Raw genomic sequence first — 21,850 nt, forward strand, 5'->3', positions numbered from 1 at the left:
CCTGTTAAAGAATTGTTCATTTGGTTTGCTCTCGTCACGTCTCTCTCGATGGTGGTACCCCGCTTCGAGCTGCAGCCAGTGATGATCTTCATCCCATCCCATACTTCCTTCATGCTGTTTTTCTGTAACTTCTGCTCCATCTTTCTCCTGTACTGCTCTTTTGCCGCCCTGAGCTGGACTCGGAGTTCCTTTTGCACGCACTTGAGCTCATGCTGATCACCGCCTTTAAAAGCCCTTTTCTTCTGGTTCAAAAGGCCCTTGAGGTCACTTATAATCCATGGCTTGTTGTTAGCGTAGCAGCGTACAGTTCTTACTGGAACTACAATGTCCATACAGAAGTTGATGTAGTCAGTAGTGCAGTCAACAACTTCCTCAATGTTCTCACTATGTGATCCCTGCAGGATATCCCAGTCTGTAGTTCCAAAGCATTCTCTTAGAGCCTTCTCTGCCTCCCGGGACCACTTCCTGAATGAGCGTGTGGTTGCAGGTAGGACCCTCACTTTTGGTTTGTAGTGAGGCTGAAGCAGAACCAGGTTATGATCTGCTTTCCCAAGCGCAGGCAGCGGGGTGGTGCTGTATGCGTCTTTAACGTTTGCATACAGTAAATCAATAGTCTTATTTCCCCGGGTGTTACAGTCCACATACTGGGAGAAGGCAGGTAATGTTTTGTCCAGCGTCACATGGTTAAAGTCTCCAGCGATTAGCACAAGCGCCTCAGGGTGCTGCGTTTGTAACTTAGCAACAGCAGAATGGATGATGTCACTCGCTGTCTCCACGTCCGCCCGAGGAGGTATGTAAACGATGACAGCAATGACGTGTCCAAACTCTCTGGGCAAGTAATAGGGACGCAAACTTACGGCCAACAGTTCGATGTCCCTGCAGCAAGTGGAGACTTTGACATTAACATGTCCAGAGTTACACCACCATGTATTAACATAGAGAGCGAGTCCTCCTCCTTTGTGCTTCCCACAGGTACTTGCATCTCTGTCCGCTCTAACTGCTAAACCCGGGTAGCTCCACGTTAGCATCTGGGATGGTGGTAGTTAGCCACGTTTCGCAAAAGCACAACAAACTGCATTCTCTGTAGGTTCTGACATTTTTCACCAGCGCAGCCAGGTCGTCGATCTTATTTGAGACTGAGTTCAGATTTCCCAGAATCACAGAAGATATTTTTCAAAGTTTCGTTTTTCAGCCAATTTTCAAATTATATTCTGTTCTCAAACTGATAAGATCATACATTACATGATTTTTTCCTATCACAAATAAAGTGGCCCTGCAGTGGGCTGGCGCACCCTGCCTGGGGTTTGTTTCTTGCCTTGCGCCCTGTGTTGGCTGGGATTGGCTCCAGTGGACCTCCGTGACACTGTAGTTAGGATGTAGCGGGTTGGATAATGAATGGATGGATAGATAAATAAAGTGAGTGTTAGTCTCACCAGTTGATAATTATATGGCCTGCTTTTGTAACAAAGAATATGCTCAAACTAAACCACTTATCTTAGCTGAAGCACATATTCATGCTTTTTGCAAGAGAAATATTTGTTTTCCAACAGTAGAAAATGAAGAAGCATGGTGGCCCTGGCATATGTGCTCCTACCTTACAGAAAAAATGGGGGCTGAGGAAATGAGTACAGGGTGCTACTTTGACTGCCAAGCAGATGAGCCACACCACAAAGCCTCATGGGCAGGAATTAACAGTCCATATGCTGTACATATAGACCCAGAATGGCAGTAGGGTGATTCTTTTGTTCTTGTTTGGAACTTTATATTTAACTTGTGCTCATAATTTCTTTTGTGACACCCTCCTTTCTCACCTACACTAGGCTGTTGTCTTGTCATGGGGCTGTTTTTTCCTAAGATCCAAGAATAATAATAAGGGATGCAGGGAGAGGAGTATATCAGATATGAAATTGGCTTGGGCTGCTCACTTACAAGAATCTTCAAAAATGTAGAAAGTGAAAATGTGTGTTATTACCCTATATTCAGTTAACACTTTTATTCAAAGCAACTTACGAAACCATGATCCATTTCAATTGTTTACATATATATTTTTACAAGCGGAGTCAAGGTCATATAGTAAGTTAGAGTCATGAACTGATCCAGTAGCCTTGTGGTTCAAAGTTCAATGAAATAGCCACTATACCATAATGCCTGCCTAGATTATCTATATTATTTATTATTTATTTATTATATTACATATCTTACACATCAATATTGCTGCTACTTCTTTGTCTTTGTCTTGTCTTTGTGCAATGTCTTGTCTAGTTTGTGTTTTAATTTTAATTTAAATTTTAATTCTATTTTTAAATTATTATTTGCACATCATGTTGTTACACTGTGGACCCTGAGCTTCGCAATTTCGTCTATCTGTATACTTGTATATGGTTGAGATGACAATAAAGTTCACTTTGACTTTGACTTTGACTTTCCGCACCATTTTGCCTGTGTCAGTGGATTGAATCCACAAAGGACTTTTGTGAAAACATAATAAATATAGTGTGGCCTCTGATACAGAACTATGGATTTCAAGATACAAAGCACACTCCAGGTGGACATTGTATACTCTTCTGCAGACTGTTTACTAGACATGTATGTAGTATGTGATACCGGATATGAGTTTCAAATGTGTGTTTTCTTCACTATTGTACTTTTTAATATTTTTCTACTTAGAGGAGAATCAAGTGCCATTGAGTTTCCTGCTTGGTTCTCGTGTTGGGCCTCCAGAACCTGAAACACAAGATAAACAGGCAGAAGAAACTAAGCCAGCTGCTGAACTGACCTGGATTCAACTTATTCGATATTATAAGCATCTTCTTAAAATATATAAAAGCTACAACTTCTCAGGTAATTCATTGTGTCCCAATATTTTTTGTGCTGTCTTTTCAACTTAAAATGGCTAATTGATCATCAAATTCATGTGAAATAATATGGAGTATACAGTTAAATGTTAATGCAGTAAGCCATTTTTACCAGTGGGGAGAATTCTCTGTTTTAAATTGTGTTTACTGGCATTTGTATGAAGTATATATTTAATGTTTCCAGTTTCATTGTCATTCTTCATTTTAAAGTAACAACTTGCATTAGATTTACTTATTCCTTTATGATTTAAAATTTTTTATCAGTGATTTTTCACAGTATCTGTGAATGTTTTCCCCTAAAAGTCACGATCTTTAAACATATGGAATATGTCTCTCAACTGTCTGAAATACTGTAAATTTGTTACATCCCTGGAGACCTGGTAGTCTGTGACCTTGGGCTGGATAAAGCAGCTTTAAAAATAGATCTAATCTCATACCCAGTTTCCAGTGCTTTATTAAGAACACCTTGTCACAGATAGGGGGCGCTATTGCTCCCTTGAACCCTCTGATCAAACGCCAGACACCAGATAAAAGTCCAAATGTTATTTTATTTATAATAACAATGTGCACAAAGCAATTCCACCTCCACTATACTCAATAACAAATCAATAATCAATTACAATACTCAATCCTCTACTCTCCCAGACGCGTTTCCACCCTTCCACCCAGCTCAGCTCAACCCTGGGATTTCCCACAGTCCTTTATATAGTCCGTGACCCAGAAGTGTTTTGCTCTCTCTGTCCTTGTGACTAGGAACACTTCCGGGTCAGATAAAAACTCCTTTTCTTCAACCCGGAAGCACATCATTTCCTCTGTCCACGTGCTTAGGACACACTTCCGGGTTGTAAGGAAAATACTCCTTGTTCCTCCCTGCAGCATCCTCTAGCGGCCCCCATGGTATCCAGCAGGGCTGTGAATAAAAACTCCATTGTCCAGGATTCCTTGCTGCTCTTCGGGGCACCTCCATGCTGCAGGGAGGGCTCCATCTGGTGGCCTGGGGGTATTGGCCGGGATGAAAGGCCAGCCATATCCCACAGCCTATATATAGTACAGTACGCTAAACTAAACAGTCTACCTCTTAACTCTGGGAGACCACATTTTTAAAACTGTATTCAAATACTGTATAATAATAAATGGAGCACTAATTGTGCTGCTAAATAGTCCAGACAGTGTCCTTTTTAAATTATTGGCTGTGGAGTGACACAAGACAGCATTGGCTGGAGGGTTGTCTTGTTTAAGGCAGCAGTGAGGCCTTGTCGGTCTCAAATCCTAGTGGTGACACACAATATTAGTTACTTTAACTATCTACAGTAGTCATTTACAATAACAGTTTTCATAGTAAGCACTAATGATAGATAGATAGATAGATAGATAGATAGATAGATAGATAGATAGATAGATAGATAGATAGATAGATAGATAGATAGATAGATAGATAGATAGATAGATAGATAGATAGATAGATAGATAGATACTTTATTAATCCCAAGGGGAAATTCACATACTCCAGCAGCAGCATACTGAAAAAGAACAATATTAAATTAAAGACTGATAACAATGCAGGTATACAGACATTCAATAACTTTGTATAATGTTAATGTTTACCCCCCGGGTGGAATTGAAGAGTCGTATAGTGTGGGGGAGGAACGATCTCCTCAGTCTGTCAGTGGAACAGGACAGTGACAGCAGTCTGTCACTGAAGCTGTTCCTCTGTCTGGAGATGACACTGTTTAGTGGATGCAGTGGATTCTCCATGATTGACAGGAGCCTGCTCAGCACCGTCACTCTGCCACAGATGTCAAACTGTCCAGCTCCATCCCTACAATAGAGCCTGTCTTCCTCACCAGTTTGTCCAGGCATGAGGCATCCTTTTTCTTTATGCTGACTCCCCAGCACACCACCGCATAAAAGAGGGCACTCGCCACAACCGTCTGATAAAATATCTGCAGCATCTTATTGCAGATGTTGAAGGACTTCTATACTTCTAAGGAAGTATAGTCGGCTCTCTCCTGTCTTGCACAGAGCATCATTATTGGAACATCCAGTCCAATTTATCATCCAGCTGCACTCCCAGGTATTTATAGGTCTGCACCCTCGCACACAGTCACCTCTGATGATCACAGGATCCAGGAGGGGTCTGGGTCTCCTAAAATCCACCACCAGCTCCTTGGTTTTGCTGGTGTTCAGGTGTAGGTGGTTTGAGTCGCACCATTTAACAAAGTCCTTGATTAGGTCCCTATACTCCTCCTCCTGCCCACTCCTGATGCAGCCCACGATAGCAGTGTCATCAGCGAACATTTGCATGTGGCAGGACTCCGAGTTGTATTGGAAGTCCAATGTATATAGGCTGAACAGGACCAGAAAAAGTACAGTCCCCTGTGGCACTCCTGTGTTGCTGACCACAATGTCGGACCAGCAGTTCCCGAGACACACATACTGAGGTCTGTCTGTAAGATAGTCCACGATCCGTGCCACCAGGTATGAATCTCCTTGTCCCTAAGGAGCAGAGGTTGGATGGTGTTGAAGGCACTAGAGAAGTCCAGAAACATAATTCTTACTGCACCACTGCCTCTGTCCAAGTGGGAGAGGGATCGGTGTAGCATGTAAATGATGGCATCCTCCGCTCCCACCTTCTCCTGGTATGTGCTCCACTGACAGACTGAGGAGATCTTTCCTCCCCCAAACTATGCGACCTTTCCTCCCCCAAACTATGCGACTCCTCAGTTCCACCCGGAGGGGTAAACGTTAACATTATTCAAAGTTATTGTCTGTTTTTACCTGCATTTTTATTACTCTTTAATTTAATATTGCTTTTTTGTATCAGTATGCTGCTGCTGGAGTATGTGAATTTCCCCTTGGGATTAATAAAGTATCTATCTATCTATCTATCTATCTATCTATCTATCTATCTATCTATCTATCTATCTATCTATCTATCTATCTATCTATCTATCTATCTATCTATCTATCTATCTATCTATCTGTGAACTGCAGAGGGTCGAGGGCATGGCAGACTTGTTGCCTCAGGTGGTGAAGCAGCAGCCACTCCATGGTCCTCATCACATGTGATGTCAGAGCGACAGGCCGGAAGTCATTCAGCTCACTAGGACATGATACCTTTGGGACTGGGGTGATGCAAGATGTTTTCCAAAGCCTCGGGACTCTCTCCTGTTCCAGGCTCAGGTTGAAGATGTGCTGTACAGGACTCCCCAGCTCCAACACACAGGCCTTCAGCAGTCGTGGCGATACTCCATCTGGACCCACTGCTTTGCTGGCACGAAGTCTCCTCAGCTCTCTGCTTACCTGGACTGCTGTAATTATTGGTGGGGGGAAACTCTCTCCTATGCTGGTCTCAGCAGAAGGATGAGTGGAGGGTGCAGTACTTCGAGGTGAGAGTGGGTTAGGGTGGTCAAACCTGTTAAAGAAGTTGTTCATCTGGTTTGCTCTCTCCACGTCTCTTTCAATGGTGGCACCCTGCTTCAAGCTGCAGCCAGTGATGATCTTTATGTGATTTCCCCGGGAGTTACAATCCATATACTGGGAGAAGGCAGGTAATGTTTTGTCCAGCGTCACATGTTTAAAGTCTCCAGCGATTAGCACAAGCACCTCAGGGTGCTGCGTTTGCAGTTTAGCAACATCAGAATGGATGATGTTACCCGCTATCTCCACGTCCGCCCGAGGAGGGATGTAAACAATAACAACAATGACGTGTCCAAATTCTCTTGGCAAGTAATAGGGACACAAACTTACTTATGTCCCTGCAGCAAGTGGAGATTTTAACGTTTTCATGTGTAGAGTTGAACCATCTTTTATTCACATATAGAGCGAGTTCTCCTCCTTTCTGGTTTCCGCAGGTATTTGCGTCTCTGTCCGCTCTAACTGTGCTAAACCTGGCTAGCTCAACGTTAGCATCTGGGATGTTAGTTGTTAGCCACGTTTCACAAAAGCACAACAAACTGCATTCTCTGTAGGTCCTGACGTTTTTCACCAGCGCGGCCAGTTCATTGATCTTATTTGGTAGTGAGATCACAATTCCAAGGATCACATAAGGCACAGAAGAATTGTAACGCCACTTCCTCGCAAGCCGCCTTGCCTTTAGCTTAGCTCCTGCTCTGCTACCACGATACCGTCTTCTTACCTCATCAGGTAAATAGGGAACCACACCGGTGTGGGCATTTGTTCTCAGCGCTTGAAGTTGACTACCTGAATAGACGAGTCTCGGCGTGTAAAAATCCATCTCCAAGTAGTAAAAAGTAGTAAAAAATTACTTACATTACTTTACAAATGATTGAATATTACAAGATCAATTCAGGTTACATGGTGCATTGGAAACATAAGAGCAAATATAACTGAGTACAGTAGTTAGGACTGTTGCCTCACAGCGCAGGTTTAGTTTATGGGTGGATTTTGCATTTTCTTCTTGCATCTTTCTGGGTTTTCTGCTGCACCCCATGCAAGTACAGGAAATGTGGCACTAAACAGATCTTGCGTAAATGAGTGCAAGTTTGGGCATAGAATTCTGATCTTGGCCTGGTTGTTTTCTGAGTGGAGTTTGGAAGATCCTCCCGGTGTTAGACTAATAAGCTAATTTAAATTGGATTGTGGTAAGTGAATGTGGGCATGAGCGTGCCTTGCCATGCCATGAAGTGGAACTGTAACTCTGGATGGGATTAAGCAGGTTTGAGTATTGATAAGTAATTCAATGACAATTGGAGGACAGTTCTTCAAGCATTGACCAATACAGATGAAATGTTCTTATTTTTGAGATAAGCATTTTGAAAATAGGAGATGTTATAGCTTGAAGAAGCTCTGAGGTTACTGGTAAAATTCTGTACATAATCAATTGTCTGTTGTGAATTATTGATGAGTAACTTTGTGTATTGATGGAGTTTAAATGACAAGATGGCTTTGAAAAGATAATTACCCAATGGGACCCCATTCCCTTATATGGGACTCATATTCCGAAACATTTGTTATCAAAGCTTTGTAGGTGAGTAGTTGGGTTTGAAAATCAATGGAAAACAGGAAGTCGATGTCCTTTAGTCAGCTGGACCGTTATGCAGTTATGGTGTTTGTCTCAAGCAACACTCAGTAAAAGCCACCAGCAGTCACACCAGGAAAACTAGCACTATAATGAAAGATAAAGTGTGAAGAAGGTCATTTAGCCCCACTATCATGCCTGTTGTTTCAAAGAACCACAATCTGACACCCAGTCACCTCAGGAGTGAATTTACATTTTTGAGCAGATGTTGACAGTAGAGCATACTTTCCATATACTACAGCATAACCAAATTACTAAATGTCTTAGTATGCATGAGTGCAAGTGTGCACTACAATGAATTTGGTACTCCCATGCATGTTCGATTATGTCCAGTTTATCTGTGGTTGAATTCATGCACTGTCCATTCCTGCTTTGGAATAAGTGGTTTTAAGAAATGAATAAATTATTGTATATTAATAAAAATAAGTTTGGGTAGATCTATTCAAACCTAACTTTAAACGTGTATTTCTCCTACCAGTGTGGTATGTTTTTAGTCAAAATAGCTTACTCAGTCTTTACTCTCGGCTGTATTCATAATTCATGGTGACCTTTATGATATCCAGACATGAAGCCGTTTTAATTGTGATTGACGTAAGGGCGTTAAATAACTGAGAGGTTTTGTTCTGCAGGTTAGTCTGCTCCTTTCAACCTACCTTTAATGCCCTTTAATTTTAAAGGAGATGACTGTCCAAGGCTGCGGGAAACAGGAATAATGTATGGCAGTTTCAATAGACATTTCATATTGCTCTCTGCAAACTGCTGAAATGCTCTCAGCAGACTGGGGCAAGGCACATTTTGCCTTTTGCTTTTGCATGTAAATGTTAACGGCTCCTTTTCCAAGTGTACAGCTGAGGGCATGATACTACATAGATGTCACCTCAGAGACAGAGAAGGACTCAACTGTTTTCTTATTGGATTCCATTTCAGACCCCTCTTGTAAGGATCGGGTGCGCACTTCCATGTTGGACATAGGCCTGGCCCTGAAGATCTTCCATTTGCACCAGTTCCTTACCGAAAACCTGCCATTGTATGCCTCAGGATGCTATGCTGAGGATGCCCCGCAGGAGCTACAACAGGCGCTCTCCCAGGCCAGCATCTTCCGCACCAATGAAATTAAGGTAAAAGGTTATGAAGAGAGGTGCATTATAGTCTCTGCTATAAATGCATTAGCATGGGGACATCAAGTCAATAAAGGTCATCCGAAAATAGTAGGCCAATATTTTGTACTGTGCCAGTCATGATACCTTCACAAAGTGAACAATCTCATTAGTACTGCACAGCACAAATTATTTTTAACTATTCACGCTTTATTATACAGTATACAGTATAGCACTTTTAAGGCTGAGAGCAATCCAACGATGGATTAAGGCCCCCAGGGGTCCCTGAATGACTTAGCTCCTTAACAGAGAGTTGATCATACCTTTGACACCAGGTCATTTAATGCAACACAGTATTTCTCAATCTTGATTAAGGCACAAGACTCAATCGCTTCATCAAATTCCCCCTTGGTCATTTTGGTGGCGTGCAGAACCTTGATCATTTAGTCAAGCTGGAGGCATTACCCATGATCGTTTTGGATACTCCATCATTTCATCAAGTGGGTGAGCGGGGTGGGGGGTTTGATAAAAGGCCCCTTGGTGTCATGGGCCCCTGGGCGCGCACCCAGAACACCCTGATGGCAGACCCACCCCTGGAGCAATCCATTGATTTACCTGTTTTTTATATGGGGTCTTTTATTTTATTAAGCACATGTTTCATGTACCACACAGGACAGATATTTGCACCTACCTAACGGGGAGTTTCTCCCTCATTTCTTCTGCATGATTTCATAAAAATAAGCACAACGCTAGATGTTAAAAGCACGTCATAGAGATGCCAGAGCATATTGCTTCTAGCATGTCCCATTTGTGCACATCAGATTAACTAATACTGTAACTAATTGTTACAAATGAGCTAATGGTGGTGATTCTTTACTCTAAATAGCTTGTTCAATCTTAAGACTCAGCTGCTCAATTAGATTGCGATTTGGTGGCTGGAAAGGCTGCTGTATTAGTTAGAATTTATTATAGTGTCAATTAAACCATCTATAATCTTTTCTTGCATTGATGCATAGTGTGTTACCCTGCTAAAAAAATCCAATGCCTATTGTGTATCCTCCATGTCTGAACAGTGTGTGAACAGTGTCTTATTCAAACATGGCTCAATTTATATCCATTGTCATGTATGATGCCACTTGCCACAATAGTAAACCATCTTCACTACCCTGTATTGTTGATGCCAAGCAGGATGGATCCACAAATTCATGAGATTTTTGTAATACCCTGGTCTTGCCATAAGTATGAATTATCAGCAACAAGAATTCCTCCAACCATGCAATATTTTTGTGTTTTTCTGTTGTCCAGTCTGTATTTTCCTCCATCCACTTTAACACATCCATATTTTCCTTAAACAGGGGTGAAAGACATTTGGGTTAAGGGCTGCATTTCCCAATATGTGACAAGGTTCTACTGAGCTAGAGCTGTATGACTATAGTCCATCCATTACTGTTACTACTAAGTGCTGTCAATCTATGGTTCATGGAATCAAAAATTAGTCCAGACACAGATTTGCCTTTGGCTAGATGCTTTTTGGGTAGTGCACTCTACTCAGTACACTTGTGACATTAATGTGTGAAAACTCCAGCAGTGCTTCTGTTTCTGATGCTAACATTTATGGTGCCTAATATTACACTGCATTTAAAACAACCTAGCTCTTTCATTTTGTTCATTCTCCCTTTTAATTTCACTGACATATACTAATCCACCAGTACCCATTCTTTTCATGCTGACACTAACTGCACTGTATAGGAAAGACAGTTGTATCTAAAAACCTAACAAATATTCATACTGTGAGCAAAAGTGATATGCTGACTTTCACATAATAATCTGTATGGTGCTTTTGATGATAAGCTCAAAAGAACATTAAGTAGATAGAGCAGTGATCAAATACAACAATGCAGAAGCAGAGTAATTGTTGAAAACATTAACATAATAGGGCTGCTCCAAGACGAAATTTATGGTTTGTCCTTGTCCAAAGAGGTACAGAAAGAGAGTCTAAGCTGATATTTTTCCTTGAGCATTAGAGAATGTCAATTTATCCTTTCTAGTCACCAAAGCTGTGTCAGGAATAGTGGATAAAATGTGACCTGATGAGCTCCCTTTTGTCTCCTCTTGCTGTCATCACTTCTTAATTTATGTTCTTCATAAATGAGAGACTAACAAGTAGGCATATCACTCTGCATCTCGTGCCACAATCCCATGGAAATATAACCTACAACACTGTAAAGACAGGTGATGGCCAGACTTAATTCACAAAGTGCTTTGTTTTTAACAAAACACCCTCTAATAATGAAAGAGCAGCAGAGGCAGAAGAGAATCTTGTCATTTACAGCTTCCTTTCCAATGTTGTGGTTTTCTGAACTCTCTAGTCATATGCTTGAACAGATGAATGACAGTACAAATCTTACAGTGCATCTATAGCAGGGGTGGGCAAAATCAGTCCTGGGGGGCCACAGTGGCTGCAGGTTTTTGTTCCAACCCATTTGCTTAACTAGAAAACAGTCCTTGTCAATAATTTAATTTCATGACTTGTTAGTACTTTAACTCTGCCATGTCAGATCATTCTTATATCCTAGATTTTTGTTTCCTTTTTAAGGATATCATCCAAATGATTTGAAGTCTTAAACAGATGAGTAATTCTCAGTCCTTCACTTTTTTATCTTCGCTTTCCTTCCAAGTATTTAATTAAACTAAACAGTGTGTGATAAACACACAGAGGTATAAATGGAGAAATGTTGGTTCTTTTTGTCATTTGCATCTTGTTGTAATAAGGAGAAATTAAAAACTGAGAATACAGCCATTTAAGACTAAAATAAGCAATAAAGGTTCATAATCTTAATGAGTGAGACAACTAAAATGAAGCAGAAGTGTTACTTGAGCAGTAAGTGCTTTTTATTAAGCAACTGGGTTGAAACAAAAACCTGCGACCCTCCAGGAATGACTTTACCCACCCCTAACCTATAGCAATGTTTCTGCAGCCAATAAAATCAGTCATACTCAACAAAATGGACACCCACACACACAGAAGGTCATACAGCACATAAAAATTAAAATCTGCAAGCAGCATGGTGGCTTTAGACTTTGGATTTCAAACCCTGATTCTTTTGAATCAAATCCTGTTGTTGGCACTGTGTGATCATAAGCAAGTCACTTCATTTGCATGTGATACAATTGTAAAAACAAACAAAAAAAATGTACAGTATCTTAAATGTTGTAAGTCACCTTGGATAGAATCATCAACAAAATAATAATGATAAAATAAAACTAAGGTAAAATGCAAAGTCACCATAAGTAGTATGCCACAAACCTGTTCTTAGGGAAGTACAAATATCTGTTTTAGGGTTTTGCTTGCAATGACTCACATTAAGATTTATGTTGTAGGTGCTTTTATTTAAAGTACTGGAATGTAAAGATTCACTTTGACAGCCAAGGAGACAGCCTGGAAGGCTCCTGATTTTCAGTCTCCCCTCGCTTGCAGGCTGGAGTCTGATGACAGGAGCTACCATCTTATGACCTGGCGTCTGGAGTGTGTGCTGGTAACAGGCTAGCTGCAAAGCAAATGAGAAAGGGTAAATCAGTCACATAGTTTCATGAAAACAGAGGATATGATGTTAAATAAAATAATATATTGAAACAAAATGTGTTATAAAACTCAATATTTAGTACAGTATATGGAACTGTATATAATTATGTCCATTTATTGAACATGCCTAATACAATTAGTATAAACAAAATAGAATAATAATTATTCTGGATCTCCACTACCCTATACTGCTTTAACTGGGTAAGAAAATTGCTTATTATTATTATTAGAAAGTCTCTGTGTAACGCTAAATTTGATTAAACGGGTCTGGTAATAGAGTGATCCATCCATCCATCCATTATCCAACCCACTGAATCTGAATACAGGGTCACGGGGGTCTGCTGGAGCCAATCCCAGCCAACACAGGGCACAAGGCAGGAACCAATCCCGGGCAGGGTGCCAACCCACTGCAGGACACACACAAACACACCCACACACTAGGGCCAATTTAGAATCACCAATCCACCTAACCTGCATGTCTTTGGACTGTGGGAGGAAACCGGAGCGCCCGGAGGAAACCCACGCAGACACAGGGAGAACATGCAAACTCCACGCAGGGAGGACCCGGGAAGCGAATCCAGGTCCCTAGGTCTCCCAACTGTGAGGCAGCAGCACTACCCACTGCGCCACTGTGCCACCCATAATAGAGTGATGCACATACTAATTCTTGATCCATGAATTTATTACTGAATCACTTAACCCTTTTCAGGGTTATTGTGGCTGTTTCCCATTAACTTAGCAGAATTGGGTGCAAGACAGGAAATGACCATGAATGGGGATCCAATCATAATTCTAGAGATATTATAAATTTTTTATTAAATATGTTAGGTTTACCATACATGTATAAGTTAAAGAGAAAAACATCAGGGATAAGTATTTCTAAAGTTAATCTTTATTTCAAAAATCTCCTTTCCTGGTGATCACAGTTTGATCCCATTTTGATGAAAACTACATTTTGCTGAATACCATATATGGAAAAATGGGTGAACGACAAACTCATGAATATTGTGAAGAGTAGGAGGAAGAGTTGCTAATCTTCCTAGTGTTGCAAAAGGAAATACTGTTAAAAGAATGAGGGTGAGGGTGAGGGTGAGGTAATCCAGGGAACAGCTTGATGTCCATGAAACAAGAATCTGAAGTTTGGGTTAATGTGGAGAGCATAGGTTTTGTATCCAAACCTATTCTTTCAGATCCATTAGGAAGAAAAGTGACACTAGTATGGATTTGCTGTACATTCCAAGAGAAACCTTCACAGAAACAAATAGTCTCTTTTGATAGAACAACTAAAGTCGTCATCACACTACAAGACTTTTTTTACCAAATCTCAGCCATAGCATTCATTCACATAATCTTAGTGAGTGCCCCTGAACAGCAGTTGTGCAGTGTGACATCCCCACTACTCAGTGTTAGCGCTCTGTGATTCATCATACAATCAGACAGGTTTGATTTTGTCTTATGTTTTAGGGTCTATCTATCTATCTATCTATCTATCTATCTATCTATCTATCTATCTATCTATCTATCTATCTATCTATCTATCTATCTATCTATCTATCTATCTATACAATCCATTAAACTTCACCATTTTTTGAGTAATTTTGAGTTTTGACTTTCCTTTACATATTCTTAGTGAGTTGGAGGAAAACAAGGATTGCTCTCATGACCTGCAGTCATGTAGTTTGACATCCCAGTGACTCAGTCATACCATGACAAAATCAGACAGTTGGATTTTGTCTTAAGTGTTAGGCACGGTCTCTTGTGTGTATGAGAGTAGACAACTAATGAGCATTCAACTGAAAGTGAAATACATACCATGCAGCCTCAAGGAAAGAAGGAGAATGGGTGGTGTGGACTATGCAAACTGAAGAGAGGCCTGTCTGCCCAATGTCTTGTGTTTGTCATACCATGACAGAATATGCAATGAGATTCAGTAACGCAGTTGCTAAGTTTAACATTCTCTAAAACTGAAAGTTGTGGTATGTTCTACTGGCTTAACACTTTCTAAAATCCTTCTTGTCTTTCAGCCTAATCCTGTAATAAGAACAATGCTACAAGTGGCAGAGAAAGAGGTCAAAAGTGAAAAACCAATAAATGATCCCAAAACAGGCAGCTTGGTGAGCCATGAACTATGTATACAGTGGTACAGCCCATCTCTGGAGAGTGCTGCTACAATGGACATGGTACGTTTTTTTCCCTGCTGTTTTGACTTTTTGGAAGCTTCTTAAAGAGGCAAACCTACAGTAGATGGTCCTGCATCTTATTGCTTACTGAATTGTTCCACCTTTGTATATGTAAAATACTGGACTGTCTTTGACTCTGCAGATTGTGATGCTATATGCATTTAACAGCAGCCCATCCTCTGCAAGTGGTATGCTCTCCATAAGCAACTCCAATGTCAGATGTGGGAAAAAGTGGATCCCTTTGGCAAGGTAGGGCCATGCAAGGCACCTCTAACTTTGTAGGCAAACCTACAACTGTCATCACCTACACCTTTTTACCCACATGCACATTCAATCACTCTTTTCTTACTCCTTTAACTTTACCTTGCTGAACCCATTTGCACAACCTTCTCCTCCTAATGATTTTTTTCTCACTTTGCCTCTCCTTATCTAATACCTTGACCAATCACTGTAACTCTTTGACATCTTTTGCCCTGTTCTTCTCCAGTCTTAACTGTTTCTCTCTCACTGAATTTTCTAGACTGACTTACACCCACCCATCCATTTTATATACTTGCTTTCTTGTATTCTGGTGACATTGGGCACAGTTTTTAAACAGAAAAGTTTTTAATGATTACTCTACATTTGAGACTGGGGATGGTGCATGGCTTTAGGTGATAGGATGATCAGTTTAAGTGGTACTTTGGTAATGGTGGCCACAATCAATTATGCCACAATCATTTTTTAACATTATAAAATAATAACTCAGAAACAGAACAGTTAAATATGAATCTTAACAATTGTTTACATATCCAGTGTCATATTTATATACTAACTTTAAAACCTATGAGAAATATTTTCATTTTAACACATATCATATTGTGTAATATGCAGGTATCAATTGTGTCATTTTGTAAAGTTTTATTAATTACTGGAATGTTGCTAAGGTGTTCCTCACATATACAATGCCTGTTAAATGCTGAAATGTTGTAGTGGAAAAAACTTTCCTCCATCTTCAATGAAAGGCAGTCACAGAGCCCAGATGAGAATGCAGAACATTTCTTTATTTGCAGAAATGTCTCAAGCCATGGAGTGAGTAATCAATTAAACAATCCATCTGCTTTTATACTTTTTCTAATTACCATTACATCATCTAATACATCATGTCATCTGACGCTTAATATGCAGAACTTTATTACCTCCTCCAATCAACTAAATTCACCAGTAATTTCGGACTTGTCGATTCTAACCATTATTTTGAACTCCACTTCATTAAGAGGGGTGTTTTGCGGATTATCTTATTGATCTTAGCACTGCTTCATATGAGGGGGATATGGGCTTTCCCATCAGTTTACCCCCACTTTCTGGAGGGGTGTTCATTGCTCATTTACCACATTTTAACCTTGGAAAATCTATATATCATTTTTTTCATCTTCATTAGGAGAATACAACAACGATACTCTCATGTCAATACTAACAATTTAATGCACAAAATACCTTTTTTACATTAGCTCCGCTAAGAACAGTAGTAGTTCAGTTGTGTGTGAGCAGTTGACCGTGATGTAATGGTACATGCTTACAAATTATAAAACTGCATAAACATTCAATTTCCAACAAAATCATCACTGGTGATCATGCAGGAGAAGCCCTGCAGGAGAAGTCATATTCATTGTGCGTATTAAGTTAGATACTGGCAATAATTCACCAAGTAGATTACCATTCATCTTACATTAGCCAGGTTTCCATCCAAGGAGTTTTTGCAAAAAAATATTTAGCGCTTCAAATTTTTTTACCGATATAGCTGATGGAAATGCTAATTATCGATAAAATGTTGTACATGTCGACATAATATTTTTCCGTTTAACTTTAGCACATAAATTCCATATCGATACTTCAGATGTCGCAAAAACTACATTGGAAACAATTTTTGTCGGAAAAAAGGGCTTTAACGCAAATAAATGTGTCACATTTTCATAACGTGCAATCAAAACGAGAATGGCGGAGCGGTTCGCATGGTCTGATGAAGAGAGTTTTTTTTGATTAAACGTCGTTATTTTGTATTAATTCAAATTTCAGTTTTAATTAAAAACCTTAAGGGAAGCAGTTTACAGTACTAATTCAGTTGTTATCGCACTGAGAAGGGATGTTGAAAGGTAGGCTCACCTGTACAGATCCGATGCTGCAAACACAGCTGCATCATGGGCACTTCCAGGAGTGCCAACGCAAATGTCTCGTATCATGCACCTGTCATCAACAAGGGCCTGGAGAACAATAGATGGCCACCCTTTGCGATTAATGTAATCGCGGTAGCCTTCCGTCGGGGGAAGAATAGGCACATGCGTGCCATCCCGCGCACCGTAAATCTGTGGCACAAGATGCACCAAGGAATTGCGGTATGCAATTTCATTGGCCTCCGCTACAGTCGGAAGTCTGATATAACGCTGCATTAATTTTTCTTTAATAGCGGTGCACACAGCATATACACATCGATGGACGGTAGTTTTACTAACCCCGAAAGTTTCTCCAACTACCCTATACTCGGCGCAGGTTGCCAGCTTGTAAAGGGCGATGGCAATCCGCTTTTGGGTTGGAACCGGTGGTCGGTGGCAACCTGTGATGGGCGCAACATCAGGGCTGATGAATCCACACAACATCTCAAACGTCGGCCGTGTCATTATAAAATGTTGCAGCCAGAGATTTTCTGTGAAGTGTCTCTCCACCACCTCCTCCCAGAAGGTCTTATTCTGTCGTCTCTCCCATACCCGTGGGTTTCGTCGCACTGGGGTACTTTCTTCAAGCTCTAGGGCTATCAGACAAGCAACTGCTTCATTCTGCTGTCGTCTTCGGATATTATGTACAATTGCAATTATTTGTGAAACTGAAATAACAGTAAGCTGGCAAATTTCAAAAAACTGTCTGAATAATCTCTCCATTTCTTTGTTTCTTTGTTTAGTGGAGGGGGTGTAACGTGGAAAACAAAAGGTAGATAATTTGCGACATACACAAAATTATGTATGGAAACGGCTCAAGGGCAGATTTTTTTCGCGATACAACAAAACTTATGCGACAGTTCGTTTTGGGGGGGGGGGATGACGTCATCACGCACACCATTTTATCGATAAAAAGCCAGTTTGATGGAAACAGGCTGGAGACAGCAAATTTCGCACATTTTTTTTACGTATATTCTGTTTGTCGATAACAAAACGTCGCAAAAAACTGGATGGAAACTTAGCTATAGACAACAATTTCCAATAGTTTCAGCATCTCAGGGCCAGAGTTCTGACTGTGTTGGAATATACCCATGGACTAATATTAAGCAATGTATATATATATATATATATACAGTGGAACCAATCCCCCATAGGACTGTATGTAAATACAGTAATCTCTCCTCAATCGCAGGGGTTGTGTTCCAGAATCTGCGAAGTAGAAACCATATGTTTATATGGTTATTTTCATATTGTCATGCTTGGGTCACAGATTTGCACAGAAACACAGGAGGTTGTAGAGAGACAGGAACTTTATTCAAACACTGCAAACAAACATTTGTCTCTTTTTCAAAAGTTTAAACTGTGCTCCATGACAAGACAGGGATGACAGTTCCGTCTCACAATTAAAGGAATGCAAGCATATCTTCCTCTTCAAAGGAGTGCGCATCAGGAGCAGAGAATGTCAGAGAGAGAGAGAGAGAGAAAAGCAAACAATCAAAAATCAATAGGGCTGTTTGGCTTTTAAGTATGCGAAGCACCGCCGTATAAAGCAGCTGCAAGGAAGAGAGCAATGTGAAGGTAGTCTTTCAGCATTTTTTAGAGGAGGTCCGTATCCTCTAGGCCAGTGTGCAAACAGCCCCTCTGCTCACACCCCCTCCGTCAGGAGCAGAGAATGTCAGAGAGAGAGTGAGAGAGACAGAGAAAAACAAACAATCAAAAATCAATACATGCCGATCAAGCTTGAAGTATGTGAAGCACCGTGCGGGAAGCATGTCGCTTGACAAAGCTGGAAGGGAGCAATGTGAAGATAATCTTTCAGCATTTTTAGATGAGCGTCTGTATCGTCTAGAGGTGCGAACAGCCCCCCTGCTCACACCCCCCTGTCAGGAGCAGAGAATGTCAGAGCAAGAGAGAGAGAGAGAAAAGTAAACAATCAAAAATCAATACGTGCTGTTTGATCTTTTAAGTATGCAAAGCACCGTGCAGGAAGCATATCGCTTGACAAAGCAGCCACATGTAAGCCCAGCAAGGATGGTAGCAATGTGAAGGTAATCTTTCAGCATTTTTTGAGAAAAAGCCATATCCTCTAGGGGTGCGAACAGCCCCCGTGCTCACCATATATTTGAGGAGTTTCATTTAATACATAATACGCGCTCTGGTTGGGTAGCTTCTCAGCCATCTGCCAATAGCGTCCCTTGTATGAAATCAACTGGGCAAACCAACTGAGGAAGCATGTACCAGAAATTAAAAGACCCATTGTCCGCAGAAATCCACAAACCAGCAAAAAATCCGCGATATATATTTAAATATGCTTACATATAAAATCCGTGATAGAGTGAAGCCGCAAAAGTCGAAGTGCGATATAGCGAGGGATTACTGTACAATTAATCTGTTCTGGACCGTGGACGGCATGGTGTCGCAGTGGGTAGCGCTGCTGCCTCGCAGTTGGGAGACCTGGGGACCCGGGTTCGCTTCCCGGGTCCTCCCTGCGTGGAGTTTGCATGTTCTCCCCGTGTCTGCGTGGGTTTCCTCCGGGCGCTCCAGTTTCCTCCCACAGTCCAAAGACATGCAGGTTAGGTGGATTGGTGATTCTAAATTGGCCCTAGTGTGTGCTTGGTGTGTGGGTGTGTTTGTGTGTGTCCTGCGGTGGGTTGGCACCCTGCCCAGGATTGGTTCCTGCCTTGTGTCCTGTGTTTGCTGGGATTGGCTCCAGCAGACCCCCGTGACCCTGTGTTCGGAGTCAGCGGGTTGGAAAATGGATGGATGGATGGATGTTCCGGACCGTACGAGCTGTATGTAAATATATATATGCTCACTCGCAGTCTCTCTCTCTCACTTGCTCATGCTCTTGCGCGCTGTCTCTCACTTGCGCGCTCTCTCTCTCTTGCTCGTTCTCACGCTCTCTTTCTCTCGCTTGCTTGCGCCCTCTCTTTCGCTCGCTTGCACTCTCGCTCTCTCTCTCTCTCTCGCTCACTCACGCTCTCTCGCTCGCGGAATGCACAGGGAGAGACTGAACACGTACGGAAATCATTGGCGCGTACGAACCACAAGGGAAACTGGCTTGTTCATCACCCGAGTGTGTTGTTGTGAACAGATGCAAAAGTTTGGCAAACTTTTTGGTCAAAACCCGATTTGTATGTGGTCCGAGACATTCGTGACCACTGTGTATATATAGCTAGCATGACAGGGGAGCTGAACACATGCTAAGGAGATGCAGACGAAGTAGCTGCTGGCTCTCCTTGGATGTTGAAGTGTCTCTGACAAATTGTTTGAAAGCAGAGTGTGATGTGCAAGTAGTCTCGCGGGACTTCAAAGTGTCTCCCTGAGATGATCACGTCTTGACCCAAAATTTTTTTATATAATAGATTTAATGTATTTTAAAATCACAGTGTCAGTTACATCCCTTCAGCTTTAATAGTGCTTCGTAGCTTTTCTCTTTTGTTATAATTAAGCTACTATTCATTGTTATGGCCGATCAAACATATGTGTGTGAAGTTGGAATTGTCACAAAAAATTGAAATTATTAAATGTTTATGAAACGGCAAAAGTGCTTCAAGTATTGCTTCAGTTTACGAAGTAGGAGGAACAACAGTGAACTATATAAAATGTGGTACCGACAAAATTGAAAAATGTGTCAAATATGGAAACCATTGAAGATAATGTTATTCTGGATTAATGTTAATGTTCTTCGGCATTGTAATTTTCTTTTTAAATTCTGTTATATTATGTTTTGTTAATATTTGTGATGTGCGTGAGCAGAAAAGGTGGAATGCTCTGTAAGTGATAGGTCTGGCTGAATGGGTACTGTTCCGTGAGGGGCGGGCACACCTCTTAGGAGATGAGTGACAAGAGAAGTTAGGAGAAAAAGGAAGGTGCAGCAGAAGAAAGTTTTGAGTAGGGAGTCAAGAGAAAATAAGCAGGAGTGTTTGTGGTATAGAAAAAGACAGAAAGTGAGTGGCTGGAGATAATTATTGGTAGGGAAAGCATTCTTTTATTGTTTTGGAGATGTGCTCTGTAACCCAAATAACAGAGTATAAGATAGGGCACAGTTTGTTGTGGAACAAAGACTACAAGTATAGAGTTGTATTTGCTTATTACGCTGGTCATTACAATATTATATAAATTAATGAATTTTATTAATACTACAGTATATTATTATTTTGTTAATTTAGTTTATTTTTTTGTAAATAAATACGACTATTTGCTAATCTACTCTATATCATTTTTAAAGTAGCTGTTATGTTATCTGTTTTTTCTCTTATCCGGCACAGCTTCTCCCAACCCCTGATGGATAATCGAGGTTTTACTATATATATATATATATATATATATATATATATATATATATATATATATATATATATATATATATATATATATACTTGTAATAGAGTGTAAAAGAATATTATATATCAATTAAAAATTCCATATTGTCTCTTAAGGTTTTCACCATGTGGTTTTAGTTGAAATGAGCAGGTCCTTTAAGCTAGCATGACAGTTTGAAACTGTTTAGATATCTAGACAAGTGTGCAGGATGAGTGAGACTTACATTTTGCATTCATTTCCACAATTATAAAACTCAATAAAAATACTCTGGGTGGGTGTCAAACAGTACCAGTGAAGAATATATAGATTTTTCTTCTTTTCGATACCAATTTTGTGTACTTTACTATTTAACTTTTTTTTTTTTTTTTTTACCAATACTTGGACTGAATTGCAAGTATATTTTGTTACTACTCGAGTGTGAGTGATGGAGGAATGGACTTAACACTCTAACAACATTAGAAGTAGCTGTCCATAAAAAAGGAGCATTGGTGCCATCACATTTGAATCCACCATCTTGTTATTACAAATGTTTTATGTTTTCACTCACTCCTGGTTGCCTTGCTTCAATTGCTTCAAACA

General features: G+C 40.5%; 1 protein-coding gene across 2 annotated transcripts in view; it reads left to right on the top strand.

Annotated features, from left to right (window-relative positions):
* Positions 1 to 21,850, top strand: part of cfap54 (cilia and flagella associated protein 54) — a 212,851-nt gene that overhangs the window by 182,147 nt on the left and 8,854 nt on the right. For both annotated transcript variants that reach the window (XM_051924377.1, XM_051924375.1), the window contains exons 63-66: positions 2,668 to 2,841; positions 8,824 to 9,034; positions 14,618 to 14,756; positions 14,899 to 15,005. In XM_051924377.1, coding sequence (XP_051780337.1) covers positions 2,668 to 2,841; positions 8,824 to 9,034; positions 14,618 to 14,756; positions 14,899 to 15,005 — 631 coding nt within the window. The remainder of the gene's footprint in view (positions 1 to 2,667; positions 2,842 to 8,823; positions 9,035 to 14,617; positions 14,757 to 14,898; positions 15,006 to 21,850) is intronic.

The sequence above is a fragment of the Erpetoichthys calabaricus genome, chromosome 1 (genome assembly GCF_900747795.2).
Source record: "Erpetoichthys calabaricus chromosome 1, fErpCal1.3, whole genome shotgun sequence".
In the NCBI taxonomy this organism is placed as follows: domain Eukaryota; kingdom Metazoa; phylum Chordata; class Cladistia; order Polypteriformes; family Polypteridae; genus Erpetoichthys; species Erpetoichthys calabaricus.